At 38.8% G+C, this 20,673-nt stretch overlaps 5 protein-coding genes across 6 annotated transcripts in view; 3 read left to right on the top strand and 2 right to left on the bottom strand.

The window, feature by feature from the left end:
- Positions 1-4: 4 nt before the first annotated feature.
- Positions 5-2,901, bottom strand: LOC117605027 (uncharacterized). The gene is made up of 7 exons (XM_034325799.2): positions 2,767-2,901; positions 1,862-2,020; positions 1,657-1,794; positions 1,453-1,590; positions 1,109-1,381; positions 896-1,045; positions 5-828 (listed from the first exon to the last, which is right to left on the bottom strand). Exons 1-7 carry the CDS (start codon positions 2,855-2,857, stop codon positions 752-754), a joined length of 1,026 nt encoding a protein of 341 aa, XP_034181690.2. The 5' UTR covers positions 2,858-2,901; the 3' UTR covers positions 5-751.
- A 376-nt stretch (positions 2,902-3,277) lies between these two features.
- Positions 3,278-4,571, top strand: LOC117605028 (uncharacterized). Its single transcript, XM_034325800.2, has 6 exons — positions 3,278-3,419; positions 3,507-3,656; positions 3,725-3,853; positions 3,916-4,059; positions 4,127-4,243; positions 4,339-4,571. Exons 1-6 carry the CDS (start codon positions 3,353-3,355, stop codon positions 4,401-4,403), a joined length of 672 nt encoding a protein of 223 aa, XP_034181691.1. The 5' UTR covers positions 3,278-3,352; the 3' UTR covers positions 4,404-4,571.
- Positions 4,572-9,217: 4,646 nt separating this feature from the next.
- Positions 9,218-10,179, top strand: mRpL51 (mitochondrial ribosomal protein L51). Of its 2 annotated transcripts, XM_034325691.2 has the most exons (3): positions 9,218-9,369; positions 9,526-9,551; positions 9,630-10,179. In XM_034325691.2, the coding sequence occupies exon 3, from the start codon at positions 9,631-9,633 to the stop codon at positions 10,117-10,119; it is 489 nt and encodes a 162-aa protein (XP_034181582.2). In that variant the 5' UTR covers positions 9,218-9,369; positions 9,526-9,551; position 9,630; the 3' UTR covers positions 10,120-10,179. The 2 variants fall into 2 exon arrangements, with proteins under 2 accessions (XP_034181582.2, XP_034181581.2); XM_034325690.2 differs by lacking the exon at positions 9,526-9,551.
- A 70-nt stretch (positions 10,180-10,249) lies between these two features.
- Positions 10,250-14,888, bottom strand: LOC117604992 (dipeptidyl peptidase 9). Its single transcript, XM_034325677.2, has 10 exons — positions 14,004-14,888; positions 13,760-13,894; positions 13,513-13,675; positions 13,198-13,439; positions 12,815-13,126; positions 12,451-12,737; positions 12,052-12,380; positions 11,739-11,990; positions 11,393-11,665; positions 10,250-11,305 (listed from the first exon to the last, which is right to left on the bottom strand). The coding sequence occupies exons 1-10, from the start codon at positions 14,171-14,173 to the stop codon at positions 10,958-10,960; spliced, it is 2,511 nt and encodes an 836-aa protein (XP_034181568.2). The 5' UTR covers positions 14,174-14,888; the 3' UTR covers positions 10,250-10,957.
- A 300-nt stretch (positions 14,889-15,188) lies between these two features.
- The window catches only part of LOC117604995 (uncharacterized), a 39,692-nt gene continuing 34,207 nt past the window's right edge, over positions 15,189-20,673 (top strand). Inside the window, exons 1-2 of the mRNA XM_034325688.2 lie at positions 15,189-15,325; positions 15,410-15,524. Of these exons, the coding sequence (XP_034181579.1) occupies positions 15,417-15,524 (108 nt within the window). The 5' untranslated portion in view covers positions 15,189-15,325; positions 15,410-15,416. The remainder of the gene's footprint in view (positions 15,326-15,409; positions 15,525-20,673) is intronic.

The raw sequence follows: 20,673 nt of genomic DNA on the forward strand, positions 1-20,673 counted from the left end.
ACTAACATTTTATTACAAGCTTCCTTTTCTTCATGATCCATAGTTTATTAAAAACAATCATAATTCCAGAAATCTTTACATCAAATGCTAAACATAAAAAAAGAACTAAACAGATATCTACAGTTTTTCGCGCTCGTGTTCGTGTAAAATTAAAAGAAAGAAATAATATCGTATAACGCTTTTACCCTGGAAAGGGAAGATTACAGATTCGTAAAAAAAGGTAGCTTCGACTCAATTACATACAATTAAACACCGCATACTCGTTTATTTCCGAGTCGATCCATTTTCGAAACTAGTTGGAAAAAATAAAATACTACTCTTATGAAAACACAACCGTGAATTACAAGTTGACGCGCAAACTTATTCAGATTCTAACAGAGTATCGATACATCTCCATCGAACGGTGCGAAAGGGTTCGTTCGATCGATCAACAACAAACAAGATAAGTAACTTAACTTCTAGCTTCCCTGGCATCTTGGAACGTTTTGCTTTTCGATGCTTTTCGAACCCGCGAGAAACGAATCGCAGTAGCGCGCTTCGAGCGCGGTACATAATTGCATGTGCGTGCCAGAGGAAGTCTTTAAACGCTTCGATGCAGCCGACGTATTCTCCCATTGCACTCGACGCGTAATCCTGTACACTCGCGACGACACCCGACGCTACCGTGTCATCGAATTTTTTCGCTTTCCGTATCGCGTTTCGTTCGCGAAAATGCTCGAGTGATTCGTCGGCTAGAAACGAAGTCGTCCGTCTAGGTTCGCTTGGAAAACGCGATGCTTAGAATTGTTACGAGGAACAGCAGCATCAGAGATTCCCTCGAACGCGTTCCTGCAACGAAACGCCTGATAATAATCGCGTTCACGATTCAAATAGATTATACGCAAATCTCGTTTACCTTCGTTTATGCATATATCCCCTTCTCTAACAAAATTTTCAGCGCACGTGCACAAATTCTGCACGCATTTCACCGCTTTCTCCGTCGCGTTTTCATTTTCGTCCTCCGTTTGGTAACACTCGTAGCTGTTGGCGCAGACTTCGTCCAGCTCTGCGAATAAAAAGAAAATAATATTCTTGTCCGTAAAACGAAAAAGAGAAAAGAGAGATTTACTTTTATCGATGAAACATCGCTGCTCCTCCATCTCGAAATGATATCGATCTTGACACTGGCACTTTCGATCGACGCACAACGCGTCCGGAAAAGTCTCGTTGCACTGCGCGTGCTCGGTGCAGTTTTCCAAAATTTCTCGTGCAACCAGCAAACATCTTTCCTTGCTCTCGTTAAGCACAGTTGCTTCCGGACAATTGCAAATATTATCTTCGTTGCACACCGCGCCGTATACGCGAGAGCATTCTTCGTTTCTCGCGCACGGCTTCCCAAGATCTATGGAAAATTTTCTCGTTCAGATTCTTTGCTTTCTTTAAAATACAATTTTTAAGACTACGAATACTTACCTATCGTCTTGTAACAGGCGTTTCCCGCGTAGTGATACCCGGATATGCAACTGCACTGGCCACTTTTACAGGTGGTGTTCGCCGAAAAGGATAAGCATTGGTTATCATCCGTGCAAGGATAATCGATCGAGTCAGCCTCTGAAATGAAATCAATGATTCGCGAATAAGAAGCATCGATCAAACAGCGGAGACTTGCCTGCTTACTTTTAAGGCACATGCTTCTCTGGGTCGAGAAAACGTGATCCTTGTGACACTCGCAGTGACTTACTGTCGTGTTGCAGAAAGAGTTGTTCAAGCTCTGGATGCAATCCTGATCGAGCTTGCAACTTCGATAACTCAATCCTGGGAAATTGTAACATATATAAATTTTGTAACTACGACGACGACGGAAAGAAAAAGTCATTTTTACCTGCGCTTCTATTGCTTTGATGCATTAGCTCGGAACTAGAGCAGTTCGAAACTACGCTACCATTGGTGCACACGCAATATCCATTTTTGCAGGATGCATTTCTCACCGCGTTGGACGATGTGATGCAGGATTCGGAATTGCGGCAAGGAATCGCCGGTCCTGTAAGCATTTCAAATTTTTAAGTTACAACGATCAGTTATTTTCGTAAACTTTCGAAGAAAGATTTTTTCCACATTTTTATGATAAACAGATCGAATCGTTTCATCGAGGATCGTCTCTCTCTCTTTCTTTCTCTCTTTCTCTCTTTTTTTTCGCGATAAAAAAAAAGAGCAGAGGTCGTCTTTATTTTGAAACGAAGCTTGCCGACGATTGTACACAAGCATCGGGAACGTCTATAAACACAGAATACCGTGTTGCGCAGACAATGAAATTATGCCGATACGTCGATTATTTCAAATAAACTGACATTAAATCAATTGTTTAACGGCTTTCGATCGGCCAACGACTATTTCGGGAATGGCTGATGCGGATATTAATACAAGCAGGATACATCATTCGATAATAAAAACTCTTCCGAAGGCGAAAGGATGAATAATTAAGCAATCACGACCTTTTTTTCAGCTATTCGTGAAATCGTCGTTCAGCACAGAAAAGCAATAAATACCTATCCGTAATAGTCATGCGTTTACAACGCGATAAGTGTCTAATTAACCGACATAGCACTCGCGTACGCTTTCGAAATTCTCGTATTCCCGATGATACAAATAAATATTACAATAACGAGCACGTTCATGACAATAATTATCTTCACAAATAAGTTAAAAACAAATTGAAAAATTTCCGCCGTTCTTTCATGAATTTTACATTTGACTTTATTTCTTTTTTCACAGTTTATAAGAACTCACCAGGTTGTTGATCAAGCGCGTAACAGAATGCTACGAGAAGAAGAGGAAGAAGAAAAGCCAGAAGCCTGGTTACGTTTAAGGAGACGATCATCGTTGACGTTCGAAACTGTCGATTCGGTGCCAGTTGCTCGGATAGTGAGAAATATCGGTTCGCGATCGAGCGTCGATAGCACGCGACTGACCAACACGCAGCGGTGTCGAACAGTAGTTAACCATATTCTCCTACCATCCTGATTTTCTTCCCGGCTGCTGCCTCCAACACCAGCGACGACCGCGCTCGTTCGCTTCGACAGGTTCGCGCATTATTTTCAGCGAAGGATTTTGAAGAAACAAAGACCGCCGATCAAAGGTTCACATGGAGAAGATTACTGGTATGTAACAGGTAAGAGGAACACCGAAACACACCTGAACGTGGAAGCGCTCGAGCGAAACTTATGATTCATCAGAGATAAGCGAACAGATAACGATTATCACAGGTGTGCATTGCGTAGTCAGCCAGGTTGTATCGTTTCGTAGTTGGAAACGTTTGTGTTATGAATCCAGACTCCTCGAGTCATCAGTCCCTTAAGGTTCCGTCAGTTCGAAGATGAATAGTGAAATTTGTCGGACGATTATACTATTCGCGATTTTTGGATCGCTTTTGTGCCTCGAAGGTAAGTAGTTTTGCGTGGGAAAATTGGTTACATCTGTGACTCGGTACGTTTATTAACTGCGTCTTACTTCCTGTCTGTGTTTTCCAGAAATCGTGGAAGAATATGAGAGCTCGAAGATTGGTGAAAAATGCGAAAGGGACCGCAATTGCATCAGGAACGCCTACTGTAGGGCGCAAATGACCTGCCTCTGTGATCCGTATTACTCACCGACCCCCGATAAGTCGACGTGCATCGCCAGTGAGTATTCTTTTTGTTAGATACTCCATTAATAAACCTTTCCAGGTGTTAACGTTCATTTGAAACAGGTGCGGGATTGAGTTGTTTTAACGATGTTACTTGTCAAACGATGTCGAACGCGGAATGCAAACAAGGAGTGTGCACTTGCAAAGATTCCTACATTTTGGACATCAACAATTCATCGAATTGTATCAGAAGTAAGTATGGCATAATGATAACGAGTTAGGGGAATTAAGGTAAATGGTAACGTGTTTTTTAGGACCGTCGAAGGTAAACGATCATTGTCAGAGGAACGACGATTGTCAAGACGCTCTTGGCCGTGCAATGTGCATCAACGAACGTTGTCAATGCATCACATCCTATCATTTTGTCAACGAGACTGGTCAATGCGTTCAAGCACGATGTAATTATATCTCTTTCCATTCGTTCATAGGAATCGTGTAAGAAATGTTTATCTAACTAATTTTTAGTTTTGTACCACCCGTGCACGAGGGATTATGAGTGCGTCAGCGTCGACGATGAATACGTCCTTCAGTGTAAAAACGGTGAATGCGTTTGCAAGGAAGGCGAGGCTGGTTGTAGTAAAGGTTAATTAGAATTAATTGTTCCGTCGCAATCTAATTCGACGATTCCGTCTTTTCGATGACCCTCTTCTTTCTAAACATTCCGTTCTTGCTTTCAGGTTCTTCGTACGCGGTTACTGGAATCCTTGCGATGCTTTCGGTGCTTCTACAGAGATTGATTTAGGACCAGCAAAGTTTACTTCCTCAAATTTCTTCATTCTTTTCCCAGTGATTTACACAGGAAACAAACTGAAAAAGAGCCTTCTAAATCAACGTATTAATTGTTTGACAAACTTGTATTCATAAATTTGTATTTTAAAAAGACTCGTAAATGAAAATTTTTTTAATTCGATGCTACTGTCATCTATACATAAACGGCTCTAAGTACTCGACAAGTTATCGATTGATTTTCTGAGACGAGGGAACACCTGCGCTAACTATTAAGAAATTGTGGAAGCTTTAAGTTAATAAATTGAAAATCTCGTCGATGGTAATGATAAGTAGATCAATCAGGCGATGGTCGATAAATTTTCACATAGCTTCCACTATCTTCCAATAGTTGGCGGCTAGTGTTCGGAGATATGGTGATATGATGGCTTCACCAAAACCAGTGGGACCGTCAGGGACCCCTTTGCGACGAGACCCCCTCTGCATACGGACCTGATATCATATTGGGGTTCTAAGGACCTCGAAGCATCTATGATTCTGCATACTAAAATTATATCGTCTCAGGGACCTACATGAAGTTCTTTTAATTTTTTGGAGCAACTGTCATTATGCTGAAGATGTTTTATAATAAAATAACAAAAATAAGAAGATAAATGATTACATATATTTTTATATATTATACATTAGTTATCAATATTGTAAAGCGAGTTCCTTTTCTTCCTCTTATTCCTTCCAGCTAGGTTCATGTAGGTATCTAAAGGCAAACAAATACCCTTAATTTATTTTCATCCCTACATTCTCTTCATCCCTGCATTCTCTTCATCCCAGCATTCTTTTCATCCATAGATTCCTTTCATCCCTACATTCTCTTCAGCCCTACATTCTGTTCATCCCTACATTCTCTTCATCCCTACATTCTCTTCATCCCTACTTTCTCTTCATCCCTACATTCTTTTCATCCATACATTCTTTCCATCACTACATTCCTTACATTGCTTCATCCCTTATATCCCAACATCCCTTACATCCCTGCATCCCTTACATCCCTGCATCCCGGCTAGCTTCATGTAGGTAGCTAAAAGCAAACATATACCCTTAATTTATTTTCATCCCTACATTTTCTTCATCCCTGCGTTCTCTTCATCCCTACATTCTTTTCATCCCTACATTCTCTTCAGCCCTACACTCTTTCTATCATTACATCCCTTACATCGCTTCATCCTTTAGATCCCAACATTCCTTACATCGCTTCATCCCTTAGATCCCAACATCCCTTACATCCCTGTATCCCCTACATCCCTGCATCCCTTACATGCCTGTATCCTTTACATCCTTGTATCATTTATATTGCTGCATTCCATACATCCCAGTACCTCCCTGAAATTAAGTTGAAATTTTCGAGAATTTCGCGAAAATTTCGAAAAAAAAACAGCGCCCCCTAGCGGCAAAAATTTGAACTAAAATTTCGATGTCGAATCAGCGCCATCTGGTTTCGGAAAAAGGAACTAAACCATGCACCAATTTTGGCCCTCTTGCGGCAAAAATGTGAACTAAAATTTCGATGTTGAATCAGCGCCATCTGGTTTCGGAAAAAGGAACTAAACCATGCACCAATTTTGGCCCTCTGGCGGCAAAAATGTGAACTAAAATTTCGATGTCGAATCAGCGCCATCTGGTTTCGGAAAAAGGAACTAAACCATGCACCAATTTTGGCCCTCTGGCGGCAAAAATGTGAACTAAAATTTCGATGTCGAATCAGCGCCCTCTGGTGGCGAAAAAAGGAGCTAACTTACCTTTGCTTACCTTTACTTACCTTTACTCGAAGCAGTCTTTATAATATATTTATTATAAGGGATGCAGAGATGTATGGAATGTAGGGATGAAGAGATGTAAGGGATGTAGGGATGAAAAGATGTAAGGAATGTAGGGATGAAGAGATGTAAGGGATGTAGGGATGAAGAGATGTAAGGAATGTAGGGATGAAGAGATGTAAGGAATGTAGGGATGAAGAGACGTAAGGAATGTAGGGATGAAAAGAATATAGGGATGAAAAGAGTGTAGGGATGAAAAAATGTAGGGATGGAAAGAATGTAGGGATGAGAAGAATGTAGGGGTGCAAAGAATGTAGGGATGAAAAGGGTGTAGGAATGAAAAGAGTGTAGGGATGAAAAGAATGTAGGGATGTAAGGGATGAAGCGATGTAAGGAATGTAGGAATGAAGAGATGTAAGGAATGTAAGGGATGCAGAGATGTAACAGAACGAGGGATGTAAAGGATGCCGCAGGGGTCTGGGGCTGGGGCCCCAGTCTCCACTGCACGCGGCCCGAGGAGTGCCGGCATCGGGCGTGGCCCCCGATTTCGGCAGAGTTTGGCACATGGCGGGGGGTCAAAGTACCCTCCCTACCGCCCTAGTGCAGGCCACCGTGGTGGTTTTAGTGGGTAAAAATCCCACACTACCTCCGGCCCCTCCCCAGGGGGGCTGAAGGTGTCTTTCTGAAGATTTCCACCACGTTAAAAAAAAAAAAAAAAAAAAGGGGGTATTTAAGGGTTGCAGGAATGCTGGGATGGAAGGAATGCAGGGATGTAAGGGATACTGAGATGGCCTTGGCCTATAATGAGAGATAAAATTATATAAATAACTAGAAAAAGTAAAATAAATGGGGTCCTCGACTAAGACCCTAAAGAGGAATATAATCATAAATGTTATTCCTCTTCGATCGGCTTATTTAATAAGCAAAAATAAGTAAAAAAAGTAAATAAAGTAAATTAAATAAACTCTGGAAAAAAATTATACTTATTGTGCCCTCTTTATACGGACCTGATATCATATTCGGGTATTAACGAGCTACAATTATTTATTATAAAACAAACTTGTAAATAATTAAGATGTTATTCACTCACAAACAATGAAAATAATATATTTGTAAATCACAAACGATTTCCAATCAAATACAGTTATCAGTTGTCACAAAATCTGTTTATTATTAATAATTACTAAAATGTTTCGGCTCACATCATGATTTAAATAAAATTGCTAATTACAAAAGACTTAATTTGTTACAAACGTTAAAAATAGACATACAATCAATTACAAACGATTTACAAACAAAATACACTAAGAAACATTAAAAATAATCATATTTTATAATTCCTTACGGTTAGCTGCATGTAGGTTACTAAAATATTATCGTCGCGGGGTTCTGAGGACCCCGAAACTCCGTGGATACTTCATACTAAAACGATACTGTCTTGGGGTTCCAAGAACCCCGAGCATCGACGATTCCGTATACCTAAATTATATTGTCGTGGGGTTCTAAGAACCCCGAGCACCGAAGATTCTGTATTCCCAAATTATATTGTATCGGGGTTCTAAGGACCCCGCGCACCGACGATTCTGTATACCTAAATTATATACTCTGGGGGTTCTAAAGACCCCAAGCACTGGCGATTCTGTATACCGAAATTTTACTGTCTTGGGGTTCTAAGAACCCCGAGTACCGACGATTTTGTATAACTAAATTATATTGTTTCGGGGTTCTAAAGACCCCAAGCACCGATGATTCTGTATATCTAAATGATATTGTCTCGGGGTTCTAAGGACCCCTAGCACCGACGATTCTGTATATCTAAATTACATTGTCTCGGGGTTCTAAGAACCCCAAGCACCGACGATTCTGTACATCTAAATTATAATGTCTCGGGGTTCTAAGGACCCCAAGTAAGTAGCGAAATATAAGACCTAAAAACGAACAAATCGTGAAACTCACTTGTTCGGAATAGCGATGGGTTAGAGCGGATCTAGCGAAATATAAGAACGAAAAACAAACAAATCGTGAAACTCACTTGTTCGGAATAGTGATGGGTTAGAGCGGATCTAGCGAAATATAAGAACGGAAAACAAACAAATCGTGAAACTCGCTTGTTCGGAATAGTGATGGGTTAGAGCGGATCTAGCGAAATATAAGAACGGAAAACAAACAAATCGTAAAACTCACTTGTTCGGAATAGTGATGGGTTTAACCGAATCTAGCGAAATATAAGAACGAAAAACGAACAAATCGTGGAACTCACTTGTTCGAGGTAGTGATGGGTATAATTATTTATTATAAAACAAACGTGTAAATAATTAAGAAATTAGTCACTCATAAACAATGAAAATGATATATTTGTTAATCACAAACGATTTCCAATCAATTACAGTTATCAGTTATCACAAACTCTGTTTATTATAAAAAATTAGTAAAAAGTTTCGGCTTACATCATGATTGAAATATAATTGCTAATTACAAAGGAACTAATTTGTCACAAATGTTAAAAATTGATTCACAATCAACCACAAACGATTTACAAACGAAGTACACTAAGAAAAATTAAAAATAATCATATTTTATCATTCCTTCCGGCTCGCTTCATGTAGGTTACTAAAATAAATCGTCACGGGGTTCTAAGGACCCCGAAGCACCGTAGATTCTACATACTAAAATTATATCGTCTGGGGTTCTAAGAACCCCATGCATCTATGATTCTGCTTACCAAAATTATATCGTCGCGGGGTTCTGAAGACCCCTTAGCACCAACGACTCTGTATACCTAAATTATATTGTCTCGGGGTTCTAAGGACCCCTCAGCACCGTGGATTCTACATACTAAAATTAAATCGTCAGGGGTTCTAAGAACCCCGAATATCTATGATTCTGCTTACCAAAATTTTATCGTCTCGGGTTTCTAAGGACCCCACAGCACCGATAATTCTGCACACCAAAATTATATCTTGGGGTGTTAAGGACCCCGTAAAATATGACTCCTCGAAAACAAAGGCATGTCCAGTCTTTTACATTTAAAGTCACTGCCATCGGACAATTTTGTTTGGACCGTGTACTCCGTTGTTAAATAAAAACAAATCATAATTATGATTTAATAGAACATACAACTTTTAATATCTTTGATATTTATATACAAACGATCGTCCATTTGGCCAGCAGGTATACTATTTTCGAACGTACCATAGCAATGTCTAAGAATTATGTTATCTGGAATAGGTTTTGTTAAATATTTCTATTGAAAATTCTTCAATTAAAACCTTAATTTATTTATGAAGTACTTGATACAATTTAATTTTGCCTATTTAAAACCTACAGGATAATATATACATATATTTTTGAACGTAAGGGTTTTTAAGAATGATACAGTAAACATGAAATAATAGTAAGAGCATACTAATTATGTAATTATGAATATTTAGGATGTCGTGGTTTAAGAAAACAGCACAAGCAGTTGTCAGTGCCTGGGTACCACAAGTGACACCGGTACGATTTCGTTATCATGCGGACAAAGCAACGAGGCCCCCGCTTGAAAGACATTATGGTTACAATGATCCAATAAAACGGATAAAAGGGTTGTTACCTCGCATAAGCGATAAAAAATTGCCCATGCCAATATATAGACCAAAAGACGCTTGGTCCGAAAAGAGAGCATTGTTTGGTCAAAATGATTACATTGATATTTTAGGATCAGATAAACTTCATCCAACCCGGATTTTATACAACGTTCCGTCGTGGTTAAGAGGTGTAGGCGGAAACGAATATAAAGTATTGTTAAGGAAGCAAAAGATGTTGAAACGTGGTATATTTCCTATAGCAAGACCAACTAAATGGAGACAGTTAACTAAGAGAATAAAACACCTATATAAATACTTAAATAGAAAAACTAGAACTCACGGTAGCTCTCAGTAATATATTTCTGTATAAATCTTTGTAAGAAAATTTCAAATATATATTACATTAAGTTGAATACATCTGCTTTTTATTTTTATAACATTTAAAACCTTGGATAGTGATAATGACTATACGCGCAATAGCAAAATATAAAACAAGAAATTTATTTGCTGACAAATAATTATGAATGATCGGATAAACAACTTATTTGAAGCGTGAAACTTTCGTGAATACTTTCCTGTTTAAATACTTGTTATCGATGCTTCTCGTAAAAACATGAGTGATCGCGTATAGGTATATACAATTAAGCATAAAATGATTATACATACGCTTCTGACGAAGGCCGTGAATATCTTGTAAGTACAATAAACAGAGAATTCTAAAAAGATTTACCCAGATCTAATAACACCTATCTATGTATAATATGTACAAACAAATTACGAGTATTGTCAATTTTTCTTAAAAAAGTAGCACTACATTTTATACTTGAAAGTTTTTATCATTGTTCGTTAAAACAGTTACGAGTTGCGTTTACCGAGTTTCGCGATGGCTGTTTTGTTTTTTATTATATTTTTTTTCTTTTTTTTTCACTCTTATAAATAGAGAAAATACTCTTTATGCGTATACACGTAGAATTTTTAGCTATTTTTATTGTAAGTTTTAAGTGTAAAATCATAATACTGTTTAAGTAGTAGTATCGGACTTTATACAAAACATAAGGTTTGTGTTAGATACCATCGCGAACACAAAGCCACGAAAAACAACTTTTAATTTCTTTAATCTATTTACATAATGTAATGGCAGTCACTCAAATTGTTAAAATCTTGTCTTAATCAGTTGAACAGAAACAATGAATTTATAAATGGTTTTGTAAGAATGACAGTAGGGTAGTTTCATAGTGTTTACTGGCATCCAAACTTCTCAGACTATGTCTTTCGTTTGGGTAAACTTGTAACTGATACGGTTTGCCAGATTTCACAAGAGCATTGATCAGTTGACTCGTATGGAAAAAGTGTACATTTTCATCTATAAGTCCGTGAATTATCAACAATCTATTTTCTTCGTCCGGGAACTTGTCCACATATGTTAAAACTGAACCGGCCATATATCCATGAGGATTATTTTGAGGTAAATCCATGTAACGTTCAGTATATCCGGTATCGTAAAAATTCCAAGAAGTAACCGGTGCACCTGCTATCGCTAACTAAAAATTCCGTATTTTAAATACATATTTCAAATGAACTTTACAAATCTTCATATGTACTTGAAACTTTTTGTGGACGAGTAGTACCTTAAATATTTCCGGGTATTGTATCAAGCCCATTAAACTTAAATAACCTCCGTATGACCAACCATGAAGGGCTATGCGATTTAAATCAATGTAACCAGTGGTATCCGCTAACCATTTCAGCATTTCGACTTGATCGTTTAATTCGACAGTTCCCATTCTGTGTTGCAAATGACTTTCAAATATTAAACCTCTGTGATGAGAACCGCGCGAATCTATTAATACCACGCAATAACCTTGAGCAGCTAACATGTGCATTCTTAAATGCCTCATTCCCTGAAACATATAAATATAGATTACGATGCAGAAACAAACAGAATTTTTGTTTCTAACGTTTTATAATACTTACTTTAAATGTATTCGATACTAATTGTACTTCGGGACCACCGTAGACATTCAAAATCGTGGGATATTTTATGCCGGCTTGAAAATTATGCGGTTTAAAAATCATGGAGTAGATGGTATCGCCACAGGATATCTTATGGGTATAAATTTCTGGAGCAAACAATTCAGATTCGGGAACCGATGGCTCTAACAAATAACCCACAGGTGTTAAAGAAATACTTTCCACCGTCCAATCTGATTGTGATATTTTAAATACCTGAAAAAAGTTGGTTGTCACGAAATTGCGTCTAACATTTTCTTTCATAAGAGAATCGTACTTGACAAGTAGGTAATGTTTTGATGGAGCTGTAAACGGTCACTAGCATCGTACATTCCTTATTAAAATATATGCTGTTGTGACTATAACCGGGTCTTGTGAGTAATCTTATTTCTAGCGGGCGGCGAAGAGATACGGCATAAACGTGTTGTTCTAATGGACCTTCGCGTAACCCACAAAAATAAACAATAGAGTTTACTTCGTCTACCCACAATTTTTTACCTAACACTTCCCAATCTCCTTGAGTTAAAGCAACCTTTGAAGTAACTCGTGGTTGCAAGAATATACTATCCATTCTATCCAAAGGTTCTTCCACTTCGTTGTTCAAACCTACAATGAGATAAATATAAAAATCTTTTATACTTTTGGAACGTATGATAATATACGTTAGGATTATTACCCGCTATACTAGATGTAATGAGGTACAGATGTCTGAAATCAGATTCCTCGCTGCCCCAGAGGAATTTCACCTCTGTCGGGTCGTTGGACGGTAAGAAGTATAAGAGATCGTTAACATTTATCCAAATCGAACTTTGTTCAGAATAAATCACTTGAACACTCGCCGATGATGGCGTGAAATGATTCTCCGAATTGTAGACATTAGGTGGTGGCTCGCAAAAGTTGTCTATCGATAATAAAACTAACTCAAGCCTTTGCTGCTTCCTATCTAACAGCTGGACCCAGACGCTATATTTAAGATATTTAAAAAAAATTTTTAAAATCAAGATTATAATATGTCCGAATAACACATATTTCTAACTTACTATTGTGCATCTGGAGTCCATCCCACTCTAACCATATATTCCGTCCATGGAAACATAATGTGTAGCGGATATTGGAGTTCCAGTATCTCGATATCAACGATTTGTAATGTCTCCGTTAATCGGAATTGCACCATCTTAAGATTACTTCTGGCATTCGGCGTGCCAGCTCTAGGAAACCTAAATTCATCTATTTCGTCGGAGTTCGATGTTGAAGGAAAACAAAATATTTTTACATCGCTTTCGTCAACTTCTTCATATACGATTCTATAAACGCCGTCGTTAGATTTTGGCTGCCACCAGTAGCCGATATATCTGAAACACAATAAACGTTTTACTGTAATAAATGTATAAATAAAAGCATCTATCGCTATTATAGTACAAACCTAGTAAATTCTTCTTGCATCACATAAGAAGGAGTTCCAGCAGTAAGAGGATCATCTGCTAAACTTCTTCCACCTTTTCTTGCATGAGTAAGTCTTACCGAAGAACCTGTGATACTGTGGGACAGATACAAGTCACCTGAGCATGTATGAGCAATTAATGCATTGTTCCAAGGGCAGATTTGTGGACACAATTTTGCACCTGATGTTGACATACGAATTTCAGATGGAAAAAGAGGTCCAGCCTAATATAAAACATTTTTACTGTTTTGTTATTTTAACTGTATTTAAAGATTGTAAAGTATAAAAGAAAGGTACCATAAATCCTGTGTCTATACATTGATAAAGACTACTCGCAGCTGGAAAAACTAATTTTCCACTATCCAGATGAATTTCATAACTGGTGATACCCCATGTGGCTAATCTTTTTCTTTCCCATAATAACTGTTCTTCCCTTGATAACCTTTTGGTACTGGATACTCTGCAAACAAATACATTGATTAATGTAATATTACAGCATTTAAAAGAAAATCCTTTGTTATCTATAGATGAATATTAATATTACGTTTGAAAATTTGCTTCTATAACAGGTTGCCAGTGTAGACGATAGCCATTGGCATGATCTGAATGTGCAATGTCCACATACAATAGGGTAGTTTCCCATCCGTTGCTTGGGCTACTAAGAAAATATATCCTGGTCCTAAAAGAAAGCACGCATTTCAGTCGAAAAGTGTGTTAAAAAAGATGTACAAAGTAGAATATTGCCACATTGATGATGGTTATGTTATAAGTTTAGGAATGTTCTTTACCGTCCATCAGGTAAAGATCGAAACGTTACGGATCCAGGTACCGAACCAATTGATACTCCAGACAATTTTCTACGTAGATCACTGACAACACCTCTCAATTCGGACCAACTTCTTTGCGTTACCGTAATGTCACTTAGGGTCCGGTCGCCCCTTTCATTACAAGTCTCCATATTTTTCGTTTTTATCTCAGTGTTCGCTGAGTCATTTATAAAGAAGACAACACTTTGGCACAATCATGTCAAACAGTTTTCGAAAAGCGATATCGTATCGCCGTGGGTTTCGTGAAATCTGCCGATAGCCGCGCATACAGCTTATTTTTAGGTTATGTCCGTGGACTGTTCTCACTTTCACCTTCTCCCCGAATTCAGCTTCTCCCTTCTCTCGTCAACCCAGGACATCAATTTTACAAAATGATAAACATAAGTTTCGACTTTTTCAACAAGATAACTGTCAAAAATTTTCTATATGCTGTCAGAATTTGTTAGTGTGACAACTCTATCCCTTGACAGTCATCAGAAGTAGACTTTCATTGTCATGGAGAAGTAACACGTGAGGCTAGATACTCTATGTCATTGACTGCGGGGGAGATAACGAACCTCCTCCTTTTCTTTTCACGAACTTATATTTATGTTATCTTGACAGAAAATAACAGTAAAAATTACAATATTAAAACAGTTTTAATTAGAATTTACTTTCCGCACAATTCTTTCTTGTCTTCGAAAAGAATTGACTTAGGTCCTTTGACATTGACGGTTCTCCAATGATGACTTTCATGGAAATAATCGTTTATTGTTTGATAAAAACTTTTTAATTAACCATAATCATTGTAAAAATATGTTGCATTTCCTATGACGTGTTTTATGTTGAAGTTTTAATCTGTGACTATGATAGTTAGTCATGTTAGAACTTCGTTGAAATAGTGACCTAGAGAACTATGTAAAACAAAATATTTATATCGATTAAAATTGAATTCAGACGAAAAAAAAATGTAAAAGGTGTTCCATGTATAAACGTAGGAATTTTGTGAAAAGTATGCATCGAATTTAGAGACTCCCTGAGACATAAACTAAGGGTCTTGGTGGTCACGTCCGCTTCCACATTAAAAATTCAATGTTTCTCTTCTCCAGACCTCTCTTTTATTTCTTACACCTTCTTGAATAATTTTCCTTTTTTTGCATCGTGACTCTATATCCGATGCTTCTTGAAATAAGTTACTTAACAGACTTGTTGAATACTTTAACTTCATTCTGCATCGACCCTTGGCTGTTAGCAAAACTTTGAGGAAGAAGACATTTTGGATGTTGAAAAAATCGTTTAATAAGGTGTTAAATTATCGTACCTTCTTCAAAATTTTCTGTAATACATTAATACGTTAAACGTTATCGTATGTTCATGTTTGATTGTAGAAACAGGATGATTGGACGTTTAAGAGTACCACCGTGTTTCATAAAGACTCCTTTTCCCGGTAAATCCGGCAAGATCGCTATAATTACTTGGAAAGATATCAAGAAAAATTGGGTGGTAAGAAAAAATCAATTTCTTTCGTGTAGTTACAAGATTGTAGGCAAAACATTGAACAGAGTGTAATCATAACTCGGATCAAACACGAAATCATGATACCAGAATAGCGTGATCGAAAGATGAATATTCATTAATTTGTAATTGATTATTTTCATATTTGATAAATAGAATTTCGTTTCTCTTCCAAGAAATACACCGTGCTTTTAACTTATTACACCCATTCGATGGAGATCTTTGATTTATCTTTTCTTTCGCGTATACTTTCTGGGTATCGTTACGAAAGCATACGCGTTTTCCTCTTTTATGCGGGTTACCCGGCGAGTCACTAAAAGCTCTCGTAAATATGACACGTATCGATTTAAATATTAAACGTAGGCTCGTTCGAGGGCCACGTAAAAGCGTTATTTCAACGAGTGCACGGGAACCGAGCTGGCTGACCAGTTACGCAACACGGCTACTGTTCCGGTCTGATTAAAATCGCATTCTCTACTTAAGAGTTGCGTCAACCTATGACAAAACAGGTGGTTATTGTCGTCGACTTCGGTAAACGAGGCTACAAAGTGGTGCACACGATAAGACAGGAATTAACTTGGTCAGACAGGGCGATAAGAAAGTAAATATGTAGGAGCAGAGATCAATAAAAGTTCCGACTTTTAAGCAAGTCCTATAACTTTGGAGCTATTATTCTTCTACTCGAGACTGCACGCTCGGGCAGCAATAAAATCGCGTATAAATCGATGTAAGTGGTTTCGTGTCGGCTCGCGTAAAAAGCTAGGAAGAATAATCAAGAAAGAACGTGAGCCATCCGAGGCGACTGAGCCTAAGGGCATCAAAGATTTAAGCTCCATATCTCTTAAAGCCCGTCATTCGTCCGTTACGCGTCCACTCGCGCCTACTGAATGTCTCTTACCAACCCTTCTTCTTCTTCTTCTTCTTCTTCTTCTTCTTCTCCCTTTTCTCTTCTCAGCCGCTTTTGTCTCGGCCCTACCGAACGGGTAAACTATTTATCAGCAGGCTGAAACGAGTTACTGCGAATGTGCATTTCGCTGGAACGCTCTTCCTCTATTCACCTACCCCTGTGAATGTTTCAAGGATACGGGAAGAGGGTGTGTAGCTGGTGTTTTCCAGTTTACGTAAACTCCCGACACTAGCGCACGGTGGTTGCTGAAAGAGAGAGTTAGGAAACAGGGAGTGCCGGTTAGAATTATTTTAGAGGGTCTATTTATTCGGATGGATAGTTGGAGGAAAACTTACCAGAGAGTAGATACGTGTCGGAAACTATTCCCCTTTGGTAACCAGTTAATCATTCCAAGTTCTCGTTCTTTTTAGTATTCTGTAGCATGGGAATGTGAACGCTTTGGCTGGAGAAACTGGCGGGTTTGGTGTTACGCTAGTTGAAATGCGAGACAAGCATCCGGTGTACTTTGCCGCTTCAACTTTTTCCCTTCTTCTTACACTGCAGCTCCTCTCTCGAGGAGCTCGTTCAACTCGCTACATAATGCAGCTGGCTATATTGAATACTTCGCGGCAGCAAAGTGATAAAGAAATCCGCGAAAAGCTCCCCGGACCGACGTTTACGGAATATTAGATAGCACGGGTTGGTTTTTCGGTTGAAAAGGATTTGCGACTGCTTCGAAGTAACGAACGTTACCGAGTGATATTTCTTCTCCTCATAGTTTTTTCTATGTTTACAGTTCCTCGTGGCACCCAAGACCCACTAATACACAACTATGATTCAAATTTTCGTTCTATGAACTGTTGATCAATGCGACTTCCACCGAAGGGATGTAGTTTAGATCTGGCAATAAAAACGCGATAAATCGCGCGAAAGGGGTGGCTAATCATCCTTATGAATTGCTCCACTTCCCCTTTAAGCTAATATCGTTCCATGAACGGAGGGCTACTTACGGCCACTGATCCGTTTAAGTAATGCAATTTTATGCCTAGCTAAAGTATCGGGATAAAAATAACCGGAACGATCGACCGATCGGCGATACCGTTTTCCTATTAATTCGATACGGATAGATCGAAGCGCAAACAGGGTAGATTTTTATTCAAAATTTCTATAATCCTTGTACGGTTCATATATATTCCATGGGACAGAAGATAAATAAATGAAAATGATTACCGGTGATCGTAGAATCGCGTGACTGCGTTTCGTGACGCGATTCACCCCTCCGGCAAGAAGAAAGAACAAAAGCAAAAAAAAAACAAGACGATGTATACTCGAGAGAAAGGGGAATATTTTTTTCCTCTATAGATTCTTTAACCCCACTAACCCCAATCCTTTTTCAGTCAATTATGAAAACTGAAAGGCAAAGAAATTCTCCTGCTCGTGTAATAGATCCGTTTTTTTTCTCTTCCGTTTCCGATCGTCGTTGCGCAACAGCCAGCGAGAATGGAAGATGTCGGGAGCGAGGAGAGGGTGGAAAAAAAAAATACGATACATCGATAGCTTAGGAAGGGTGGTAGCCATTCGGGGATGGAAGTGGGAACTCGGAGGATGCGTGTAAATGTGCCTCGCTCCACGACTCGCATCTTTAGGGTGAAAATATGCTCGGCTGTCCCGGATATATCGCGTTGCTTCGTGCTGTTGCGATATTACGCGACGGCGTAGGATATAAAAAGGGGAGGATATAAACGCGTGGCACGAACTTATGCTATCGAATTACGGTCATCGTTTCTCCGTCACGTGTATTAGACGTTCGTCTGGTTCCAACTTGCTTCCACGTTCATCCCCTTTTCTTCTAAAATGTAAGAAGGATCGTAGGGGAATCACCTTCACCCCCCCCCCCCGGAATTATTTAGTATGCACAATTATAGTTTTCTGTTTCTGTCGTTCTTCGATCAACAGGTAGTTAAGGGCAAAGGGGGTTGAAGAAAGTTTTTGCTCGCTGCGTGATCCATCTGAAATATTAGTTAATTAAAATAAAGTTAATCGATTAGGAAAATCAATTTCGCGCGAAATATAGGACGATCAGATACCGCAGGGATAGTGGCTAATATTTCTCGAGGTTGAGGGTTCGGGGAGGAAAAGGTACGGTGAAATTTCTGTGCTAGCTCTTTTTTTCCCCCAGGGCGACCGCAATTTAGCCGACAGGGACGTACATAACGCGTGCCCTTGGGGGGTCCCAATATCGATTTCCCTTCGCCTCGTTCTATCTGCCACCCTTGGATCTCTAGCGGATCAAACACAGACGTAATAGAACCTACCTGAATAACGTCCCAACGTGCTTCTTCTTCTTCTTCTTCTTCTTCTCATTTCTTCTGCGTTCCTGCTTCTTTTGATACCTGTTACTTTTTCAAAGTCCATCTTCGTCGAACAAGGGACTCGAATTTTCTTTGTCTCCTCCGATGCAAGGACAACGGCAGATAATAATAATTAAAACTCTTGTTCGATGAAACTGTCTTCGAAGAAAGACATCCGATACGAAATAGGGATGGTGGTTTTGCGATGGGGAAACTTTTATATGGACAAAACAGCACGTATATGTTATAATAGTAATAGTAGCAATAATGATGATAATAATATTAAGGTAGTGACAAAAATAAATATACACAACGATACAAATAATTCTTACGGTTGATAAATTAATAGTCGGTAATGTTTTATTCGAGAGCGCCGCTCCCTTTTCGGTTTTCTCTCTCTCCCGTGGGAAACGGACAAGATATCTCTCTTGCATTCTTCCTGCTCTTCTCCCTCGGCTTTTCTTCCTTCCTTCCGAAGAGGCACGATGTCCTCAGGGAGTCTGCTAACCTTTTCTTCAATTTGTAGCCCTCGAAATCTATGCCGGACACGATACATCGCGAGATTCTGCTTTTCTAACGTGACTAGACAGAGACTAGGATCGAAAAATCTTTGGCTACGATAACAGATCACGATGCGTCGTCGGAAACGTCGAAAGGTTTTTCATTTACCAAAGCTTTGTTCAAGGTACTCGACGTTTTCGACGACATCGTTTTTTTTTCTCGCCTGAAAAATCACTATAAGTACAGATTTCTAATTCGACAACATTAGACTTAGACTTACACGCAAGTATAATAATATTAATAATACACTGGTAATATGTACAGCGTTTGTACTCGATTAAATGTAAAAAGAAAGCGCTTGTCCTTCGAGTTTCAACGAAAACGTGATTCTGTCAGATGGAATGCATCATCCTCCCGTCTGTGAGGTAATTTAATGAATCGCTAACGCTATCGTAATAAAATAAGTCTTGTGACGATTGGTCGAAAAAGTTTGTCACGATATCCCCGGTGAAAAAGCTCGCATCCTCCGCAAAACGTTCCCCTTTTTTTTCTGATACGAAAAGCCTTTTATATCTTTCTCTCGTATCCCTGCAGCAAGCTTTTTTCGTTCCTATTTCGTTTCGTTTCGTTCCTGTAAAATGTCGATTTTCGTTCGCTGTTGAAAGAATTGCGAGCCCATCGGTTCGATAACGTGTAACTACGAAACGGCGAAAAACGCTTTGCTATATCACATACGTCTTGGAATGATTTCGTATTCGCGCCCCTTTTCTTATCCGGTATACGAAACTAAAATTGCTCGAATTTTCTCCGAAGATTCTACGTTTCCGTGGATTCTAAAAATTGAAAAAGAAACGCTAGCGAGCGCGCTTCTTGGCGCTAATTAATCCCTCGCTCGAATTAGGCCACATCGTCGACCTACGGAGAAAGATCGTTCACAGAAACTGAGGGAGTTTATTTTCATCGAACGGAACCAACTGATTCAGAGGCATTTTTTTAATATTTGTAAAATCAATTTGAACGTTTACTCCCCAGTTTCCGTCACCATCTTGCACAATTTTTGACAGAGAATAACGCTTGGTTCTTGGAAATTCGTTGCGGGTGAAAACACGCTTCTTCGTTCTCCCTTTTTCTGTTTTATTGGCTACAGGTTTACCATCACCGTCGATACTTTCGACGAAAATACATGTCGCTCTACGATAGACTCTAATTATTATCCATTACATCAGCTGCAACTATGACTAAATGTGTACAAGTCGATTCAATTATTAAAGGATGCTACTTGTCTACGATGTTGCAAAAAGAATCAGTCATTCAAGGATGTCGGGTGTATATCGTGAAGATTCAAATAAATCGTCTTTAATAATCGCGTGTTCACGAAGCGGAGTTTACTAGGCCATTA

The sequence above is a fragment of the Osmia lignaria genome, chromosome 5 (genome assembly GCF_051020975.1).
Source record: "Osmia lignaria lignaria isolate PbOS001 chromosome 5, iyOsmLign1, whole genome shotgun sequence".
Taxonomy (NCBI): domain Eukaryota; kingdom Metazoa; phylum Arthropoda; class Insecta; order Hymenoptera; family Megachilidae; genus Osmia; species Osmia lignaria.